Below are 23,459 nucleotides of genomic sequence, written 5' to 3' on the forward strand. Positions count from 1 at the left end.
TTAGGAATACAGTTATTTAAAAGTAAGAGTAAATAATTTCTGCATTTGTAAAACAATGTTCAGAATCTAAGTTTACAATCCACGTACAGTATATTTTGGAAGAAGATGGTATAAATGCTACCAAATAATTTCTGCAATACATTTTGGCATGCTTTCATAGCATTCAGTAGTCCAATGCTAATGCACACAGTCAAAAAAGCACTGCACATCAAACCTTGACAGAACATAAAATTCTAGCATTCATGGCAGCTTTCCCATACTGAGAACTAAAATACTGTAGCTATCTAGAGCTATCAGAACATCGGTTCTTTTATATAAAAAGTAATTTCTTGTGCTTTAAATTAAGTTTTAACTTACTTACTTTGTTGAATTTGCACTTCTGCTTGTTTTGCGACAGTTCTTTCTCTTTGTCCTGCGCATTGCTGTTTTCCCACATCTCTTATTTACTTCGTACAGGTTCAGAGTTCATGGAATGTTACAATGCTGTTCTCAGGCTTCTGCAAAGTAAACTAGAAGGCTTTTTTGCTTGCAGACATTGTTCTCGAGGGCAGGGGACTCAGAATTATCTTTAGTGGTATTCTAGTGGGAATATCTGTGAGTAAACCTGTTTAAGTGCTTCATTTTCATTGTTTTAAAACTTAAGACTGTTAAGTGCATGAGCCCACTTACATTCACCACGAAGACTTACACATAACAATGTCAACTTTCCAGCCCAAATAACGCACTGAACATCATCATACGTTTTACAACTTTCTTAATAAGCTGTACAGCTTCCTATAATGTATAACATGAATAAAGAATAACGGTTACTAATTGAATATAACTATTTATTATTTAGGCAAACCATTTTCCCCCCTTCCTTTTTCCCCTTAAACCAATACTACCTACACTCAAGCAAACAGCAGGTAACTGTAATATGCTATATAAAGTCTTTATAACAAACATTAATAAAAGGAGACAGCTACATATACACAGTATCACTAACCTTTTTTTAACTTGTCTTCATTTTTGCAATATGAATCTCAGAAGTATTATCATATTTCTTTTAAGTCGTGTATGACTAGACATTTACTATGAATAACTGTTGTTGTTTATACCTTAATAAATCCTTGTTACCAGTTTTTGTGCATAATCCAAGGTCATAAAAGAAAATGAGAGAATGAAAAGTTGACTGAATATTAAGCAAAAAGGAGAAAGAGTGTATATTGTTATCGTTTCTTAATCTCTTTTGCTTTTCTGTTGTTTTCCATGAAGTGCCACGTGCCATTTTTTACATTGATGGACTGGCCCATTCCATTTCTTCTATTTTATCTAAAATCTTATGATGTTAAGTTGTCAATCTCGCCTTCATTCTTGCTTGATGGGTTCGGAGCCGATCCTCGGCTCCGACTCGGCACTTTGCTAAGCTCGAGAGTCACTTTTACCAGCTCGAGGCAGCCCCATATCCCATGATGCAAGGCAGTAAGTACCCAGATCTCGTTTGCCGCTTCGCTGATGAGGTCCTCCTTTTACCAGCTCCTGGTAAGTGTTTAAATTTATACTGCTTTTAGCCCCTTTTCACTTTAAAACTAAATTTTCTTAGAAATCTTTCATTTTTAGTTAATTGTAAGCCCCTTTTTGACTAAAATTATCCTTCCTTCTTAATTTTTTTAGTCAGGCCTTCCTTCCCTCCCACCCCCCCCCCCTGTTAGGGTGTGTGTGTGTGAGGTTTTTACTGCTTATACTTTAATTTTAATTGTTTGTTTGGGACTGTGTGTGTACTGTGTTTGTATCCACTATGTCCAAAGAGCAGAGGGTCTCAGGCTTTAAGAAGTGTGACTCGTGCTGTCAGAAGATGTCTCTGACAGACGGTCACACTTCTTGCTTATACTGCCTGGGACCTCTCCACCTGCAGGACTCCTGTGCAATATGTCATTCTTTTAGCCAGAGAGTCCTGCAGGAAAGGAGAAACAAACTCATTTTAAGGGGACTCCTTAAACCGGAGGGCTCCCCGGCCAAATCGGCTCCGGGAAAGCCTTCCAAGTCTAAGGCCCAGGCTTCTGTTCCAAAGCCTTTGGCCTTGGCTCCGACTATGTCGGAGTCGAGATCGGCTCCGGCTGGAGCCGATCCGACCTTCACTAAATCTTCGGCACCGATGGCTATCTGTGCCGATACTTCTATGGTCACTTTAGTGTCTGTTCCGAGTACTGGCTCCGACCACCATGTGGCCCAGGCTTCGGTGTCGGCACCGACCGGCACCAACACCACTATTTCGATGCCTGCATCGGCTCCGGCCGGAGCCGATGCATCTAGATCATCTCTCGGAGCCGAAAAATTATCGGCTCCGACTGGATCAGTGGTTTTGTCGGCTCCGATGGTTCCTTCGAGGAAGAGGTCCAGGTCCCCCTCTTTGAAACCGATTCTGTCGGCTCCGGCCTCACCTCTTCTTTCGGAACGGAGCCATCGGAGCCGATCATCTAGGTCGTCCAGGTTATCTGACCATGATTTAGAGAGGGTGGTAAGCAGATTATTAAAATCACAGGCACTGGCCCAGATGCTTCATAGTCCGTCTCAACAGATGACTATTAGTCCACACCCCCTTCAAGTTCCTCCTTCGACTCTACAACAGAGTTTGGAGCTGGAGTCTACGGGAATAGTTACGGCTATGGCTGAGGGGCAGATACCACCTCCTTCTGCACCCTCGGCATCTACTCTTATCTCCTCCTCGAGACCTTCCTTGGAGGGATTCGGTGGTCGGGCTTCCCTGGTCTCCTCCGAGGGGGTGAGTGGCATCGGACCCTTGTCCGACCCCACTCTTCCCCTTGGAGCTTCAGCCTTGGTGAGCTCGGCTCCGACATCGGCCTCGGAGCCTTCCCTTTCGGTGGGCCCGGGAGTCCCAGTTTCTTTGGAACGGGTTCTCTCGGATCTCCCTGGGAGGGGGGCCTTCGAGGTGATGAAGAGTGTGTTGGCCACTGGGCTCAGTCAGCAGTCTATTCCCTTAGCTCCTCCCTCTACAGTGCATGTCGATATCTCTTCCATCTCTCTTGCTCCCGGACCTAGGGATCCACCGCCTCAGGTTTCCCCACTGGGAAGAACCCCCTCTTCCGAGGATTCTCCTGACCAGTCAGGAGATCCTCCGCGCAAGAGGACTTGTAAGAGGAAACACCTGGACTCCCCTGAGTCTACCACTTCAGATACCGACTTAGATGAGTCGGAGGGATCCCCAAGATCCCCCTCTGAGGATGTCTCCTTTTCAGACATCCTAGAACTCCTAAAACAGAGGGGAAACTGGCCCTCCATAAATCCCTCCGAGGATGAGTCGGTATACCTAGAGGCGTTTGGATCTCGACCCTCCACCTCCTGGGTGTCTCCACCTTTCGACCCCCTTATGGAGGTTATTGCTCGAAAGGCTTGGGCTGCTCCTGATTCTGTAGAGCCAGTTCCTAGGAGGCCGTCTAAATTTATTACAGCCCCTTCTGAAAAGCAGTTCCTTACAAAAGGTGTCCCTGTTGATGCCATGGTGGTGGCGGCCGCCACTAAAAAGAAACTTGCAGATCCTTTTGTACCAGTCCATCCTCCTAATAAGGATTCTAGGACCATGGATAGGTATGGTAAGCGGATGTTCTCCTCAGCGACCTTTGCCATGCGTTCGCTGAACTATTTATGTCACTTCACCAGACTCTAGAGGGACATCCTTAAGGAACTAGGTGAAGTAGTGCAGGATCCTACAGCTGCAGGGGCTCAAGAAAAGATTGCTTCTCAGCTAGGAATCCTTAATTCTATAGCTAACTCCTCCATGCGACTGATCTCGTATGCAGCAGATGGAGCGAGTAGAGCCGCGGGTACAGGGGTGGCTCTTAGACGTCAATCCTGGATGCGGCTCTGTAATTTTGCAGATCCCTTTAAGGCGTCCTTCACGAATTCTCCCTTTGATGGGTCAGTATTGTTTGGCCCTCAAGTGAAGGATACATTGACGAGGTGTGAGCAGGACGGCAAGACTCTTTCTGCCGTAGGGGTCTGTTTTTCTACCCCCTCTAGACCTTACTCCAAAGGTCAGAAGGGCGGAAAAATGTGGTTCCGTAAATCCCAGGGAGTCACGCCAGACGCACGTGGTCAGTTTACCCCTAGAGGCAGAGGGGGTAATAATAACAGACGCTGCTCTAGAGGCAGAGGGGGTCCACAAAACCAGGGAAGCAGAGAGCCTCTCTCTGACAAGCCCTTCCAGCATCCCTGAGATGTTGCCCGACTGTCCATCCTTGGAGGCAGTCGGGGGAAGACTATCGCTGTACCCAGAAGCCTGGCGTTCTCTCTCTCAAGACAGATGGGTACAGTCGATCATATCCGAGGGTTACAAGATTCCTTTCGAGGAAAGTCCTTTCACTCACAAAAATTCCCTTCCAGATGTGCCACCCGGTCTAAGGGAAATTGCAAAGTTAGAAGTATCAAAGCTTCTACAAAAAAGGGCCATTCAGCCAGTTACAACAGACCATTCAGAGCCCGGAATCTACTCAAGATTCTTTTTGGTCCCCAAAAAGACGGGAGACTGGAGACCAATATTGGATCTCAGCAGACTCAACAAGTCTGTGAGAAAGACAAGATTCCGAATGGTCACACTTCAATCAATTTTGCCCTTCCTAGAAAAGGACAACTGGATGTGCTCTATAGACCTTCAGGACGTGTACTATCACATAAAAATTCACAGACGCTCCAGAATGTTTCTCCGCTTTCGGCTGGGATCCAGTCATTTTCAATTCAGAGCCCTGCCCTTTGGTCTCACTACAGCCCCCAGAGTGTTCACCAAATGTATGGCAGTGGTCACGGCTCACCTGAGACGTTAAGGATTCCAGGTGTTTCCGTATCTCGACGACTGGCTCCTTTCAGCCACCACCAGGCATCAACTTCTTCAAGCCAGGGATTACACACTGAATCTCTGCACTCAGTTAGGAATTTCGATCAACTACGAAAAATCCTCCTTATTGCCCTGCCAGTCTATTACTTTCATAGGTGCAAACTTAAACACTGTTCGGATGTCAGCAACCCTTACAGACCAAAGAATCTCAGATATCCAAAGTCACGTGCGGATCATCCTGGCCAGCAAAAAAGGTGCAAGCCAGAATTGTTCTGAAGGTGTTGGGCCTCATGGCTGCGGCCATTACTCTTCTTCCCTTGGCCCGCTTCTACATGCATCTTCTTCAATGGATGTTGTTCACCCAATGGTCTTACCAACAACTTCCCATGTGTCACCAAATCCTGGTGACACAAATTTGCAAGAATCATCTATCATGGTGGATTTCTTCTCCCCAGATTCATCAAGGCAGACCCTTTGTATCCCCGGCCCCGGTAGCCACAGTCACTACGGACGCCTCCCTGATCGGGTGGGGGGGTCATTATCAGGGCAGGATGGTTCATGGAACGTGGCATCCGTTCAAATACCACCTGCACATAAATGTCCTAGAGATGAGAGCAGTGCTTTTAACGTTGCAAGCCCTCAATGACTTTCTTACTTTGGGAACAATTGCAGTTCACACAGACAACATGTCTGTAGTATGGTATATCAACAAACAGGGCGGAACCAAGTCCTACCCCTTGTGTCGAGAAGCTCTCAGACTTTGGCAATGGGCGATCTCCTCTCATCGGTTTCTGGTAGCAACGCATATCCCTGGGAAAACCAACATTCTAGCGGACAGATTGAGCAGAGCTATTCTCATGCCTCACGAGTGGTCTCTCAAACAATCTATAGTGGAGGAGATTTTTCTAGAATGGGGCCGCCCATGTTGCGATCTTTTTGCTACTCCCCAAAACAGCAAATGCCCAGACTTTTTTTCTCTCTTCCCACTGCCAGGCCATCCCCCCAGAGACGCTCTAACCCAGGATTGGCCCCAGGGACTTCTTTGCCTTTCATCCCTTTCCGTTGATTCCACAAGTACTCCAGAAAGCCACCATTTTGAGAGCCAAAATGATTCTCATTGCTCCCTATTGGCCTCGACAAATTTGGTTTCCGTTCCTCCATCGTCACCTATTGGTGCAGCCATGGCATCTGGACCCAGTGCCAGACCTTCTGATTCACCAATCGGGTCAGCTGCATCGGTCTATTCCTTCTCTCAACTTCACAGCTTGGTTGCTCCACTTCCTTCCTTAGCCAGGCTTCCTATGATCTCTAATCCTGTTAGGGATATCATAGTGGCTTCCCTTAAATCCTCTACTAGAAGGATTTATACCAGCAAGTGGAAACGCTTCTCTTGTTGGGCAAAAGCTAAAAATATAGATCCCTTTACTGCCCCTGTTCAAGCAGTTTTGGATTTCTTAGCGGAAATCTTTCACTCGGGCTCTTCATCTTCCATGGTCACAGTTCAGTTGGCTGCTATCTCGAACTTTCATGTCGGGTTTGCAGATGACAACATTATGTCCCACAGGCTTTGTAGAGCCTTTCTAAAAGGAATTTTTCTCCTGAAACCTCCAGTCAGGAGTCCTCCTCCTCAATGGGACCTAAATCTAGTGCTGACATCCTTAATTCTTCCTCCCTTCGAGCCAGCTGTTTCATGTTCCCTGAAATTTCTCTCATGGAAAACACTCTTCCTTGTTGCTATTACCTCGGCAAGGAGAGTGTCAGAACTTCATGCTCTGTCTGTTCGTCCCCCTTATTTGGTCTTCCACAAAGACAGGGTATCCTTGAGAACTAATCCAACCTTTTTGCCTAAGGTGGCCTCAAAAAATAATTTGAACCAATCTATTGACCTCCCTGTATTTTTCCCTAATTACTCAAACAGATCGGAACAAAAATTACATTATCTTGATGTTCACCGCCAACTCAGATATTATTTGGACAGAACAAAACAATTCAGGAAATCCGATCAGCTCTTTCTTTCTTGTGCTGAAAATAAGAAAGGCCTTCCTGTCTCCAAAGTGACCTTATCTAGATGGCTTTCTTCCACCATCTCCGAAATCTATCAGCTCAGGGGAAAACAGCTGTGCTCAAAACCAAAAGCGCATTCAACCAGAAGCTTAGCCACTTCCACAGCTTTTCAGGCTAGACTTCCATTAGACACTATTTGTGCAGCAGCCACTTGGGCCACTCCTCATACCTTTGTTTCTCATTACAAATTGGATTTGGCCTCCAGGGATAGAGCCAGTTTTGGCTCTACAGTTCTCAAGAGTCTGTTCCATTGAGCCACCCAGGATAGAGGTGCTAGGGACACGGTCCCATCAAGCAAGAATGAAGGCGAGATTGACAACTTAACATTGAGAAGTTATGTACCTACCATAACGTTCCATGTTAGTTGTCTTCTTTCGCCTTCTTTCTTGCGACCCTCCCTCCTGCCCCCTGGCCTGGACAGACCTTTTTCTCCCTATATGGAAGAATGCTTCTTAAGACCAGCTAGTTGTCTGGTCTTCCTTATAGCCCATCCTTTAGGCTTTTTGCCTTTCTTTCCTTCTGGGAAGTTTTTTGTGCTAGGTGTTATTGCCTATAGGTACCAAACGAGATCTGGGTACTTACCGCCTTGCATCATGGGATATGGGGCTGCCTCAAGCTGGTAAAAGTGACTCTCGAGCTTAGCAAAGTGCCGAGTCGGCTCCGAACCCATCAAGCAAGAAAGAAGGCGAGAGTAGACAACTAACATGGAACGTTATGGTAGGTACATAACTTCTCATTTTTTGACATATGCCAAGGTTGAGTCTAAATCTTCAAAAGTTCTGGGACCATCTTGTAAGAAGATTTTCAGTTTGGCTGGGAATAAGAGATGTGTTTTAAACTGAGCTTTTTTAAGTTTTTATTAATGGTAGAAATATTTTCCTCTTAGCTATGACCATCAAGAAGTAGTCATTATCAAATTGTATAACAGCATCATTCACTTTTATAGGTGCTTTTGTCCATGCTGTCTTTAGTACCATTTCTTTATTATAGGTTGAAAGAAATCTTACAGTGACAGATTTAGATGTTTTTTTGCTGGTATTAGAGGAAGACAGAGACGTATGGGCTCTCTCTCTGCCGAAAAATAAGGCTTCTGGTAAGTCCAGTATTTTAGGTAATCATGAAGACAAAAAGCTTACCGTGTTGTTGCCTTCGATATTTTCTGGCAGCCCAAAAATTCTAATATTGTTTCTCCAAGACATATTCTCTAGGTCATCAAGTTTGGTTTGAAGGGGTGTGTTTTGTTTGAGAAGAAATTCTATAATTTTTTCTCCTTCTTGCACTCTGTTGTCCATATCATTTAATGCTTCCTCTATTCCTGTTTGTGCTTTTTGTTGTTGTAAATCTTCATGAAGTAGGACAATCTGCTTTGAACATTTTTCTTTGAAATTGTCTATCTTTTAGTCATTTTTGTATATTTTAGTTAAGTCCTGTAAGTTTGCCAACACAGTTTGTAGTTCATTTTTGAGGATGGTATCCTGGTTGTTAGCTTTGGAAAAGCTCATTCTGAAGTTCTGTGATGAGAAGAAATGATCCAGAGAGAATTTTGACAGGAAAATTTGTCAAAGTCAATATTTTTTTTTATATTATCCTAAAGAATGATATCTGGAGACTGAATATATATATATATATATATATATATATATATATATATATATAAAGTTTCTTCGGATAATTTAAATATTATAAATTCCTTTCATAGAAAATTAACCTAGCGGAGCTGAAGTAATCAGCTGCTGTTTAGTGCTCATCTTGGTCTGCCCCCACTTCTAAATATTTGAGTAATCTCAGGATGTTTACTTTTATAATGCTTACAGACAGTCGTAATGCCGAAATTAACACTTTTTTCTTCCTAGCAAACATTTTATAACCATTAGCAAATCTTAAGAGTTCTTACATAGGCTAATCTGTTGTGCTATATTGCAGTTTATGGTGGGGAACATCCTCAGTATGTGGAAAAAAAACATTTTTTGATGGTGACACTGGAAGCTGAGTAAGCAAGAGAAATGATCAGATAGGAACAGGTGGAGGTGGTGAGGAAATAAAAATGAGGAAAACGTGACACTGTTGAGATTATTGTGTAGTGTCCTTCAGCTGTACATTAGGTAAGTGAGGCTGTAGAGTGGTTTAGGTAATACCTCTGCTTTTCCAAGAGGTGATTGATTAACGTTGTATTTGAAAAATGGTCAAAGAATTGAAAGTGGAGAATGATTACCTTATCTACACTGGAAGAGTTTTCCAGGTTGTTCAGAGAAAACTGCTAGATTCGGTGCCTTGTATTGTAAGAGTATGTTTGTTTTTATTTGATAGGAATTGTATTGATTTAATGTGTCAACTTGCTTAATGAATCTGGGGAGGGCTTTGTGTGTGATTTTATATATATATATATATATATATATATATATATATATAAAATGAGTCTACATGGAATTGTGTGTGTGTGTGTGTGTGTGTGTGTGTATATATATATATATATATATATAAATATATATATGTAAAATGTGTGTACAATATATATATATATATATATATATAGAGAGAGAGAGAGAGAGTAGTGGGAGATATTTTCAAAATTACCAAATATGTTGCAAGTTATTTTAGAGCCCCCAGTATTTGTATATAAAAGGGGGTAAACATTTAAAAGAAATTCTTGAAAAAAAATTGGGGGGCATATTTCTGGAAGGTTACCATTTGGGACATGTATGTATGGGGCATGTAAGCAATGCCCTTACATTGCTAATGCAGAATAAGTAAACGGTGACCCAAATGACAAAATACTGGGCAGTAAACAATTCTTCAATTGCATGAGTAGGGGAGTTATTTACATTGCTTGTTGTACAATTTGAAAAGTTATTTAAAAAGCAATTGTATTAGCATTTTTATATCAGAAACAAGGCAGAGACTAATGCCTTGTATAAACATACTAAGGTGTGTGAAAACATCACGTTTCTGTTTTTTGTACTTGAAGATGTTCCCATTGATCCAAAAGGGAGCCACTAAGAAACTAAAATAGAATATCATGAACTTTATTGGCAAGTAAGATTGGACGCTACCAATCTACCAGGTTTAAATGGCAACATACCTGTGGAGGCAGTATTGAAAATTACATGTGCCAGATCGTGACCAATGTATACTGTTTGTTCTATTTAATGTAATATATTTTAAACACATTATAAACAGTTACTACATACACATGACTAACACAAGGAACTTTTATTCAAGATTTATATCAATTTTGTAAACTTGTTAGTGTGTTTATAAGCACATTTTTAAATGTAATTTATTTTCAACAGGAAGTGCTATAACTTGATCTGATTGTGAATGTTATATAAACCAGAGGAATGTTTCATTATGTTTGTTTTGATGATGCCTGCTTTGATGGATGAAAGCGCTAAACAACAGATTTATTAAACCAGTTTTCAGCACTGAGTGGCTTTGTTCTCTGGTTTTGGATCACAAGTATAGCCATTGTCATTAAACTTTTAATTTTAGTAGGATACTTAAATAATTTTGGTTGCTTTTTATCCTGCTGGTTCTGCTTCTTTGGTTCCCGATCTTTCTTTTCTAGACCAATTTGGAATAGGGCCCAAGTTCAAAATGCTTTCACTTCACAACCTGTTAGGCTTTCTTTCTCATTTAAGTTTTCTTGTTATACTAGCTTTATAAGATGCTCTTCATCACATCCCTATTCATCCAGTCTTCAGATGTTTCTTAAGGTTTTATGTGTCTGGATCACATTATCAGTTCTCTTCCTTACCCTTTGGACTATCCCCTGTGCCAAGAGTGTTCCTCTAGTTCCATTTCTAGTTCATTGCAGGCTAAAGAGTATCCACATTTTTCCATAGTTAGATGACTTGTTTATTTTGCATAGTCTTTTTCAAAGCATCAGAAGTCTATCTGTTGGGTGAGAGATCTCTTACACAAGCTGAGATTGCAAGAGAACATTTAAAAGTACTTTTTTAACTCCATCACAAAACATTGAGTTTTGGTGTACGTGTTAGACACATCAGTTCAAAGAGCTTTTCTTCCACAGGAAAAATAGATCTGTTTAAAGGATTTTTCACTTAGACTTCTTTTCAAGGGAATACCTCAGAATTTTGGGTCTCATGGCATCTATGATTCTTATGGCAAGACTGCTCATGAGAAAATACAGTGGTATATGAAGACCGTTTGGTTCCAGCATCAGCACCCATTATCTTTTCAAATTCCAGTTCTAAGATTTGCCAGAAGATAAATCACTTGGTGGAGACAGCAAATATCTGTAAATCCACTCCCATTCTTCCCCTGCTGCAAAGCAGTCAGTCACCATAGAAGTGTTTCACTTTGCTTGGGGAGCAGTGTCTTGAGGGACAAAATTGCAAGGTATGTGTGACAAGGACAGACACAAGCACATACATATAAAAGAGGTGCTTGTTCTGATAAAAGCATTCAAGTCTCTGCATCATCTTTGGTCCCCTGGACCTCTTCAGGGTGTTGCAGACAATACCACAGTCATGTGGTATATCAGTCAACAAGGAGGAACCAAGCCTTAACCCCTATGCAGACTAGCCATTTTAGCTTGTGAATATAGCTTCACACTGCAGTGTCACTCTGTAGTTATCTTACATCCCACCAGAGCAAAATTGTGGCAGACAAGTTGAGGAGGACAAAGGGTTGACCCTCAGGAATGGAAACTAGATCAGGGGGTCTTCCAAGATTTGATCCATCCGTGGGGAGTTCCTCAAGTAGACTTCTTTTCTCCTTTCTCCACAATCAGCTAGCAAAATTCTGCTTTAGGACTCCATGTCAGAAGACCTGGAAGACAGATGCCTTTTCTTTTCCTTGACTGCAATGTTGCTGTATGCTTTTTCCATCTTTTCCTCTGATAGAGTACGTCTGAAGACTCAGGAGGAATCCCCCAAGATCATTTTGGTGACTCACTTCTGGTCTGGCAACAGTGGTTCTCCCTTCTTTTGGCAATGGACAAGGACAACTACCACAAGGTCCTTCATAGAACAATCTACTCTCACATGAACAGGGGTGTTTGATGCATTTTGATCCCAATCAACTTCAACTGACCACTTGGAAGGCAGTGTCTTAATACCTTTTAGGCACCTGTTTACTGAGGACAGTAGTAGGTACTAGTGGAGTCAAGAAAACCTGCTACTAGAAAATCATATATTAGTAAATGGAAAAAAATTTCTAGTTGGTGCTCAAAATGTAACTAGCTCCCATTCAGGGCTAGTGTTTCTCTGATTTTACAATATTTGTAGAAGTTGCTATCCTATGTCATTTCTTACTCCTCTATCAAGGTTCATTTGTCTGCCACTTTAGCATGTCTGTCCATGCTTCCCCCTCTTTCAATGTATTCTCATGTGAAATTGTTTTTGAAAGGGTTTTGTATAAGAGAACTCAAGGAAAACTGGTGGCTACTCCTTGGGATTGTAATTTTTGTGTTAGAGAAGCTACCACTTGCTTCATTTGAGCCAGGTCATCTGGCTGATTTGAAGTTCTTAACATGGAACACTGTTATACTGATTGTTCTGACCTCTGCAAGAAGAATATTTGAGTTGCAAGCACTTATGGTGAGTCAACCCTATCTCATTTTCCACAGAGACAGGGTTTCATTGAGAATGTGTCCTTCTTTTATGCTTTAAGTCGTATCTGAGTCACTTTAAGCCAGACTATTCATCCCTCTGTGTTTTTTCCTGAACCGAAAAATGAGGGAGAAAGGATAACTCATACCTTGGATGTCCACAGACCACTCCGGTACTATCTTGGCAGAACAAAATCTTTCAGATCTTTAAATCAGTTGTTCATCTATTGTGAAGGTGAGAAGAAGGGACAACCTGTGTCAAAGCAGACCATTTCTAAATGGTGTCTCAGGCTGTTACCTTCTGTTGCTCTCACACAACAAAAGTATTCCAGGCGGGGTGAAGGCTCACTGTACCAGGACCTTAGCTTCATCTGTGGCTTTTTCGAAATGGTTGATGTCTAGAAGTGTTGTACAACAGCAACTTGGTCCTCTGTACATAACTTTACGAATCACTATAAACTGGATTGCTTCTCTAGGATCATGCTTTGCTAGGACCATTCTCCGGGAGCTCTTGGACCCTTCCTGTTCCACCTCCTAAATGTTTTAAACTAGGGTAACTACCCATTTAGCCTAGACTGCTGCGGAAGCGATCAGTATGATGAGCATAGTACAGTTATGTAAGTAAACTTACCTTAACAGTAGATGATCACTGCTGCAGTAGCTGCTCCCTCCTTCCATTCTCCTTTATTTTATGAGTATGTTGTTTTGTCTGGGTGTGGACAGATATATTTTTAATCCTAGCTATACCTTCACAGAGCTCTGCCTTCCTCTGTCAATTGGAATGAAAGCTCTGAAGGGCTTGGCACCCAAACCTATCTTTTTAGACACCTTAGCTTGAGCTGACTAATGATTTTTAGTTCTTGGAAGGTGCACTGAAGCTCTGGAAGCTGGCTGGCAGTTATTTCCAATGTAGGATATAACCCATATATAGCTAAGGCAGGCAGCTTTGATCATTTGAACATCTACTGTTATGGTAAGTTTACTTACTCAACTATGCTTTCCCTTACCTGAATGTGTGGCTTAGTGACCCCGTTGAGATACTCCCTGTAAACAGCCTTTGGGAGGTTGCAAGGTTACAGTTACTGGGGAGTCTCCATAAACAGAGTGAAGTTCTCTTTAGCCAGTGGTTATAGGTTTGCCTTCAGTAAAAGATAAGTGTACATTCTCTGGTGCTGTCCATTCCTGCCAGCAGAAAGGGCACAAGAATTCATAGCCTTAGCAGCCTAGATGTGGATTTAGCAGATTCCTTATCCCATAACCTCTTCAGAATTCTTCTTCAGAATCCTATGGAGTACGAGCCTTCCATACCTGTAACATGCAACTTCTGCTCAGGTTCTACCTGTACAAGTACGTGAGTGCTGGAAGACCTACCAGTTTTCTGTTGATAAGGGAAATGAAAGGTTTACAGTTGGCAACAGAAACACTTCTGGAGTTGATTGCTGATTGCATTGGCTTTTTGCTAGTAGCTGGCTACTACTAGCTTTAAAATGTAGTTGTTGAATGACTCTTATCTGTGAAATCATTCATTTCATCGCCAGCATCAAAAATTTGTTTTTTTGCAAACATGTTTGTTGCATCCAATTGACCAGTAGTTCATCCCTAAAAACATATTGTTTACTCTGGAATTCTATCAGTTGGTCTTCCTTTGAGAAGTAATTACATCATGGGAGAAAGTGAATGTTGGAAGCATTTACTGACTTCACTCACTAAAGCCAAGAACACTGCCTCAGTGGGCCCCAATAGCATCCCAGGATACTTCCCGAATAGTCTAAAATGCAACGTATCAGGACCCCTGGAGTCATTTGACTGTAGTTTTAAAACAGGCTTTGTGCCATATGAATGGATGACTGCGATGGTCATCCCCCTTCATAAGGGAGGACCTTCAACAGATCGTGGAAACTACAGACCCATTAGTCTTGACTAGTCTTATTTGCAAAACCATGGAAATAATTATCATGGAAATTATTCACAAGGACACAGGAGACTGACAGAAACTGGATCTGTCCCAGTTTAGCTTTGTCAAGGGAAGGCCATGCTTTCTGAATCTGGTGGACTTCTTTGAAAAGGTCAAAGGCAGTGAATGAGGGGAAGACTGTGCATACTACCAGTCTAGATCTGGTTAAGGTATTTGATACAATATCCTACTTTTGCATTGCCAACAAACATAAAGAATTGGATATAAACCCTGTTAAAATGGTCTGGATAGCTAGCTGGCACTGATAGCACCCAGGAGGATAGAATCAGTAAGGCCGGCTCCACAAAGAGGCAGATCACCAGCAGATTCCCCAGGGATCTGTGCGAAGCTAGGCCCACTTCTCTTTGGCATCTACTTCTTGCATGTCAAAGCCAATGCCAAAGGCCTCTGGCTAAACATGTTTGCAGATGATTGCACACTCGGAGCAGTCATTCAATCCTCCCAAGACATGAACACCCTTCAGGAAGGTCTGAAGTAGTCAAATGCTTGGTGCCAAAGCCATGGTTTAAAACTCAATACCAAGAAATGCATTTTAGTTCTTTTTGGGAAATATACCAACCTGGGTAACTATGTCATGAATAAAACACCCTTAAAAGTTGATTCACTAGTCAGGGAACTGGGAACTTATGTAGATAGTAACCTAGCCTTTTCAACATGTGTCCAAGCAAGTAAGAAAATCCTTCTATGTTGCTCAATTTATAAGCAAGGGCATGGCATCTAGGTCATGAGAAGTCAACATATCACTGAACTCTGCCCTCATCAGGCCCATCATTGAGTTTAATGTATGTATGTACCAAAACCAGACACATGCAGCAACTTGGAACGTAAAGGCTCCTTACAAAAAGAATATAAGGAGTAAACAAAGTGTACTACATTGATTGCCTCAAAGCTCTGTCTCTTAACTGTATATCATACATGCTTCTGAGAGGTGATCTTTGCTTGGCATACAAGGCACACCTGGACCCTCTTTTGGCGATTTTGTTGTGCATTTGCAAAACAAACAGCATCAGAACTACTAGATTAAAATACCTATATTTTGATTGCAATATAATAGGACATGTTGGAGAGAGAGAGAGAGAGATGTGTTTATCAGAGAATTCAGGTTCTCTGGAACAGGCTCCCCATCCATGTGAAGCATAGTTCCTCTCTATCCCTTTTTAACCCAACTTGGACCTATGGATGGGTAATAGGAAATTCACCTGTGGTCTGACTCCTGTGTTTCTGATGGACAAAGACAGTCAATAAATCACCCCATATAAATCAAATTTGTGAGTTAAATTTGGGTTGCACAGTTAGGCTTTTAAGGGCCCTAGTGGTGGTTAACCTAGTATATACATATCAACCTATGGAAGATGGTTAATAGCGTAGCATTTATACATTAGGAATGATTCAGGCAAGAAGAGGCGTGGGAAAAGAGGAACAGCAGTATGCAGAACTAGTTTCTTCCAGTATCTACAGAGAAATGACATTGAAGAGATGAAAATGAGAGAACACAGAATATAAGAAGGGAAAGTGTGAGAAAAAGTGAAGCTACATCAAGAGGAGAGGATATTGGGAACATACAAGAATAAACTGTTTAAAGCAAAAAAAAAAAATAAAATTGAAGAGAACACATGCACAAAACACAATTCTGACTACAGGGAACATCTCCTGTGTTAGCAAGGAATGTTAGTCTGAAGTCACAAAATAAGTTTGCCCTGTACCAGTATTCATTGCCGCTTTCCGGCGCCATAGTCTGCTCTTCAAATTTTCCCTTAGAATGAGCCATTTTTGTAGTTTTAGCACTAAAATCTGTTTCTTTGAGCTCAGCGCTTGTTCAGAATTTGTAAGCACTAAATAAGCTACAAATTACTACAGCACTCAACTTTCCTCACTAGAGGAAAACAGTTTTTAGTACTTAATAAATAAGCACCTATCCAGGCATGTCTAAGGGTCAGCTCCCGGTGTTTTCTCCTGTCTACCTGATGAATCTGGGCATCTTGGGGCAATGCAGCAATTGCCTCATGTACACAGACAACCCTCTCGTCCTACCACCCAACACTCCAACCTGAGAGAGATGCACTTATATAACCAAACTGGAAGCAAAGCTCTCTTCACCAAAGACTGGACTAGACAGTCAAGAGGAGAAGGTAAACACTTGCACCACACCACACTCATCACATAGTCCCTCAAAACCTACACCACCAAAACACACACATAGAAACACGAAACACACACCTACATTCGTGGAGGCTGTCAATAAAAATCTGCTCAAGCAACAGAGACCTCCAAAGCAAAAATGCAAGCAACCTCCACCCCCAACACAACCCAAATGACACATAGCCGACAAACAGTGTGCCACTCAACCACAGCCCATAAGGCATAACAATGTACCCAACACACTAGTCATAGGTTACTCTATAGTTAGGCACACTGATGTTCCACTCACCAGGCTAAACAAGGAGAAAGTTACTGTCAGCTGCCTGTCAGGTGCCAGGATCCACCACATAATGCACGCACTCATGTCACTCCACAACAAGTACAAATAGGACTCTGTCATTGTCCATGTTGGTGTGAATTACCTGAGATGTTACCTCCCTAGACTACATGTAAAGAGGCATGGAGGAGCTCTCCGATCTTGTAGCCCAGGCAGGTATGACCCTAGCCCTCAGTAGCATCCTGCCATCACCCAGAATGATACCACAGTACAAGGGCAAAATGATTGACTTCAACAATTGGCTAAGCTTCTGGTGTCATTCTAAGGGGATGCAGTATCTGTCTCCCTGGGATGATGTGATCGACAGACCATGATGCTTTGCCAGAGATGGCCTGCACCTGTCGACCTTGGGATTCCGGATACTGGCTAAGGCTCTTGCCACCCCTATAGTGCCTTTTTTAGGCAAGGTTCAAATGACAAATTCACCACCTTAACAGGTACACGCAAGCAAAATCTGAGGGTAATGCTACCCAATGCTAGAAGTCTAAACCTCAAAATACATTCACTCTAGGCACTTCTTAAAATGGAGAACATCGGCATCTGTGCAGTGACAGAGACCTGGTTCAAGACTCCAGAGAGCACCCCTGCATTACCAGGCTATAATTTGTACCACACCTTTTGACCACCTAACCTGGACCAAAACACTAAAGGCGGAGGCGTGTCCATATTCATTAAGGATATCCACACCTCCAGGCTAGTTGCTCAGCGTAATGTATCCAAGAGCAACTAACTCTGGGCAAGTCCGCAATCCAAATTGTAACTTGCTACAGATCCCCCACCGTGCCCCAGGATTCCCACTCATCATTTCTTGATACACTGGAAAATATTAGGGTACACCCCAACACCCTAATAATGGGCAATTTCAGCTACCCTACCATTAACTGGGAAAACTACTTATGTACTAACTCTTTTGCTCAACGTTTTCTGAAATTCATAAATTCCAATGCCTTGGATCAGTTTATCCACACCCCCACCAGGGGAAGCAGTATCCTAGACCTGGTCATTACCAACATGGGCGACTGGTGTGCCACACCAGAGGTCAATTCCTTGTTGGTCAGATCCGACCACAAGCTAGTCACCCTAGACATCCACATCCCTCTCCCACCCCCCATTAGGGAAACCACTGTAAAAAAAAATTCCAAAGCCAACTTCACGCTTTTTAAGATAGAAGTGGCAAACTTCATGACACCCATGCAGATGGACAATAGAGGTATGACTGCTGAATCCTACACAAATGCACTTTATAAGCACTAACATGAGTGCATGGATCGCACTATCCCTAACAGGACCAAGATGCTATCCTCAAAAAAAAGGAAGCCAATCTGGTGGTCCCCTGCCATAAACAAACTCTACAACAGAAGAAAGAAACGGTTGCAAAAAAGAATAAAATCCCATGATTGGAGGAACTCCCTGGTCTGCCTCAGTAGAGCTGAGATCCCTCATAAAATCCTCCAAAGTTAGTTATGAAAACAAAATCGCCACTGATTCTAAAGACAACCACAAAGCATTCTAAAGCTTTGTCAAGAATCTCAGTGGCCATACTCAGATTGCTCTGAGTTACAGCAGAATGGCACTAAATATACAGAGCCAACTGACATTGCCAGCATCCTGGCAGGTAGGTTCAGTGCTAACTTTACAACCCCCTCTCACCTCCTAAAGGGCCCATGCCTATAGTGGAAGAATGCAAAGTTCCTGTAATCACGGTTGCCCAGGTAAAAACCACACACTCCAAAGCCCAAGAACACAGCATCCATTGGACCTGACAACATTCCAGGCTGCGTTCTACATGAACTGCAGAATGAACTGGTACCCCACCTAAGCACCATGTTCAATCATAGCCTCACCTCAGGCTTTTTACCCACTGAAGGGTGCACAGCAACGGTTATCCCTCTCCACAAAGGGGTAGCCACCATGGACACCGGGAACTTCCGCCCCATTAGCCTAGCATGCCTAGTCTGCAAGGCCATGGAACGTATCATCATGGATCTTCTACACAGACATTGGTAATCTCCAAACTCTGGACCCCCCACTCTGTTCGGGTTTGTAAAATGCAGATCATGTCTGTTAAACCTGATAGACTTCTTTGAAGCAGTCACCAAAGCCGTAGACAAGGGTAAGGTGGTTCACACAGCCTATCTTGATCTCGCCAAGGATTTTGACACCATCCCTCACTCTGGAATTATAGATAAACTCACTAAACTAGGTATAAATTCCTATGTCACAAGATGGGTTGCCACCTGGCTCTTTGATAGAGAACCCACACTGTGAAAGTAGCAGACTCCAAATCCAACTTCAGACCAGTGACAAGTGGATTACCACAGGGTTCAGTCCTGGGTCCTCTCCTGTTTGGTATCTACTTTTCTGAAGTGCAGGCTAACACCGAAGGTCTTTGGCTAATGAAGTTCGCAGATGACTGCAAACTAGGAGACATAATCGAAACTCTTAACAATGTGGACATCCTACAAAAGGGCCACACGGAGACAGATGCCTGATGTCAAAGCCATGGCCTCAAGCTCAATGCCAAAAAGTGCATTGTCATCCCCTTTGGTAAAAACTCTGTACCCATGAGCTACCACATAGGTGGTAGTCTACTTAACACCGAAAGTGTGATCAGAGACCTTGGGACACAGGTGGACAGTAGTCTCACTTTTGATAATCACATCACCACATAAGTCAGGAAATCCTTCTATGTGGCATACCTCATCACAAAAGGTTTCTCATCCAGGAAAAAAGATGTCATTGTTCCCCTCTACTCGTCACTCATTAGACCCATTATAGAGTACAACGCCCCTTTTGGTAGTTACCTCACAAGACATCTACAGCAACTGGAAAGGCCACAGAAATACCTCAAAAAGAGGATTACCGGCCTCAAACAGATGCCCTACGCAGACCGTCTCAAAAAACGCCAGCTTTACTCCATCGCATATTGCCTACTCAGAGGCGATCTCTGCCTAACATACAAAGCTATGTCAAACTTACAGCTGTTGGACATGTTCCACTTAAAGAAATCCCAATCCCTCCGAGCTACACGCTTTAGGGACCTAAAAGAACATGCTGGAGGGATAGATTCCTGTCCCAGAGACTTCCTATACTCTGGAACAAACTACCTATCTTTATCAAACAAAGCTCCTCATTAGCACTCTTCAAGAAAAATATTGATAACTGGATGGGGAAATAGGAAATTCACCCTGGGGATCACCTCTGTGGCATTGCTCAACAGGAGCACAGGAAAATAATTTTCTTGAGTGGGAAAAGCTAGGGTACCTTTTTGGCTAGGCTTATATAGGCCCTGGGGCCAATAGCCTAGTACCTACCTATGAACCATGTGTCTTATAGTGAGGCCACACAGTGAAGAGGCATTGCCAACATGGAAGGAGGTAATTTGTTGGTCTTGAACAGGACTGAGTAGAAGGAGTCTGTCATAGCACAAAAAAGAACTTTAAGAATTGGGGGAAAGAAATGAACACTTTATAAAGTCTAAGCACACATGCAAAATACAGTGCAGAAGTGGAACTGTCCAGTGAACTAACAATGTTGGTAGATAGGTGAATTGTATTTGGCAAGTAGTTTGTCCTAGTCAGTGGTTAAGTGATATCAAAGCTACTTAATTGACTGGACCATGTGACTTAACTTTAGTCTTCAGATGTTTATTGAATGAGCAGTTTAGTATTAGCCGTTCAGTGTCTGATGGTATCAAAAGGGCTCAGTGACAAGAGCACATAAGTGTGCAGTCTACAAATGGTATAGATCTAGAAAACTTTGAGAAGTTACTCTAGTCATTGTTTGTGCCAAAGATGTTAGAGTGTGGGACTTTGAAGAGTGAGTAGAATTTGAATGGACTGCAGACTAGACAATGAGAAGCAGTTGGAAGATGTGCATCAAGCTTTACATGTTGGAAAGGGTTCATCATGCCATTTATAATCTATGTAGTCATACTGTATCATAATTTTTAATTTATTTCCTGCACCATTGAATGGACAAGTAGGAATTGTCATGAAACAAGTCAAGCAATTCATTTAAGTATCAGGTTTTGAAATGGTAGTGGGGAGGAACATGTACTGCATACTGTTGATTTACTGTTTTGTTAGCAAAATTTGCTATTATGGCTTGCATAGATTTTTTTTTTGAATAATTTTATTAGTTGATAAAATCAAAATATATTTATAGAGCCAATGCAAATTCAAATATACTGCATTATATATAATTAACATTCATAAAGTCATAATATACAATAAGAAGGAAGTATTATATCTGAGCTGAATGTAAAGCTTTACAAAATTTTTATATGTTTTTATAATAAGTATATGAAAAAAATGTACATGGGAGCTGTATAGCATTTTAATAATTATTTTTATAGCCCACAGGTACTCATAAGCGGGATGCTTCTGAAGTCAGTCAGATAAGCTTGGAAGGGATGAAAATTTCAGATTCGCGCACAATTCCTGAAGTGACACCACAGGACATACAACTGGAACCTCCTAAAGATCAAGCTGATGTACAGAGTGATAAACTATCAGATGAGGGCATCAGTAGTGGAGAAAGTGACAAAACTGATGGAGAATTTTCTGTAAAACATAGCAACTCTGACTGTGAAGCCAAGGACAGCAAAACTGCCACAAGTGTGGAAAAGAAGCCAGATGATAATGGAAAGTTACCTCCTGTGGACTATCCTGATAAACAGAACAACAGGAAAAGTGCACCATGGGATCAGGGATCACCTGCAGATATAAAACAGTGCAACAGTGTTGCATATCCTAAAGAAGATTATTTGGAAGATTCTACTGGAGAGAGACTAGCCAATGGGTATGACAGATCATCTGATCCCTTAGACAATAGAAAATCAAGACGTGATTCAGATTTTGGCAGCTTTTGTACTTCAGACAGCATGGATCTGAGCATCTCATCTGCTGATCTGGCTGTGAATAGTCAGACTGGATCTATTTCAATAAGGGTAAGTCCTTAAAAAATTCAAACATGGTCAATCCAGTCTCTGTACAAGTAGTGTAATAGTGGGAAGACAATCTCAGCCATTGAGTTATTTACAGTGTAATGACCAAGGAATAAGTGCCATTGTCACTGCACATTAAATATGAAGAGGTGGGAAATAAATACATTGGTTATTCCAGTGTTTGTATGGGCAGGTGAAGAAGCATATACTTCAGTAACTCCATTGTCTGAGAAGTGGCAAGAGAATAAGTTAACCATGGTCACTGCAAAGTGCTATGGTAATCCATGATGTGGAAACTCCAAAGATAAGGAATTAAGTGCTATGGTCATACATGGCAATATGAGCCGTGGTAACTATGGTGTATTTTTGCACAAATGGGGAAACAAATGTTGTAGCAGAACAAAGGAATATGGTGGTTGTATTGTGTGCATGCAGAAATTTTGGGGGGGAGTGCAGTGGTCATTGCAGTTGTCAGTATTATGATGAGGGGAAATAAGTGTCATCCTCACAGTATTGTGTAGATAGTGATAGAATAAGTGTCGTGATAATGCCATTGTTTTTGTGTAATGAAGGAGTTTGTTACTACCTTGTTTTGTATGTACACAGAGGGAGTAAGAACCATGGTCACTGATGTAAATAAGTGCTAAGGTCGTATCTGTTATAGTCAGTGATGAAGAAGTAAATGTTATGGTGACATCACTGCAATGGGTAGGGAAGTATTTTGATTACTCTGTTTAAATGCATGGATGAGGGAGTGAGCACCATGGTTACTGTATTGCTAATATTATATACAGTAATGATCTCTGGGAGTAAGTGACATGGTCTCTACTTTGTTTTGCATTCACTGATGGAGTAAATGTCATAGTCACTGCATCGTTCGTATGGATAATTAAAAATATCTCATTGCAGCCTGTCCCATTGATGGTGCTGATGAGCTAGGCTGCCTACATTTTGAGGTCGAAAAGTGTCTTTCCACAGAATATGGTGAACTCAGAGTTTTGTTATGCCAAATTGGGGGGGGGGGTACAGAAATCGCTGTCTTGTATGTGGGATATGTGCAGAGGTCAATTCTTCCATAGGAAACACTTTTCCTTTGATTTTGTTTTTCATTGAAATGCTGTCTCAGTTATTGTGATTCGGTCAAATGGTGATGGAAAAAAACAGGGGCTATAAATGTGTCTGTTTATATATACTGCTAAGGGAATAAATGCTGTGGTCACTGCACTTAGCATGTAAAGATACAAAAACCATTGCTTTTGATACTGTATCTTTCATATACAGTGATGAGGGAACAGATTACTTCATTGTGGAAAGCACAGTGAAGAGGGAATACATGTCACCATCACTGTATTGTTTCTGCAGTGATTACTTAATATGTGCTGTAGTCACAGCATTGTGTGCATGCAGTAAGCATGAAGTTGTACTTTTGGTTAGAGATCTTTTCATCTTGCCATCATGTGACAGATTTTATAAGTATTTATGTACTTCATTCTACGTTTTTCTGTCAAAGGTTAACTGTCTTTCTAGCATATAATTTCTGCATCATGCACAGATGTAGTATTGGAAATGAGACCAGCACATTTTGATGTTTTTCTA

General features: G+C 41.9%; 1 protein-coding gene across 1 annotated transcript in view; it reads left to right on the forward strand.

The window, feature by feature from the left end:
* The window catches only part of STK10 (serine/threonine kinase 10), a 2,623,461-nt gene that overhangs the window by 1,716,423 nt on the left and 883,579 nt on the right, over window positions 1-23,459 (forward strand). Inside the window, exon 9 of the mRNA XM_044069104.1 lies at window positions 21,273-21,866. Within this exon, the coding sequence (XP_043925039.1) occupies window positions 21,273-21,866 (594 nt within the window). The remainder of the gene's footprint in view (window positions 1-21,272; window positions 21,867-23,459) is intronic.

This window comes from Protopterus annectens, chromosome 4.part0 (assembly GCF_019279795.1).
Source record: "Protopterus annectens isolate FY-2018-M chromosome 4.part0, PAN1.0, whole genome shotgun sequence".
In the NCBI taxonomy this organism is placed as follows: Eukaryota; Metazoa; Chordata; order Ceratodontiformes; family Protopteridae; genus Protopterus; species Protopterus annectens.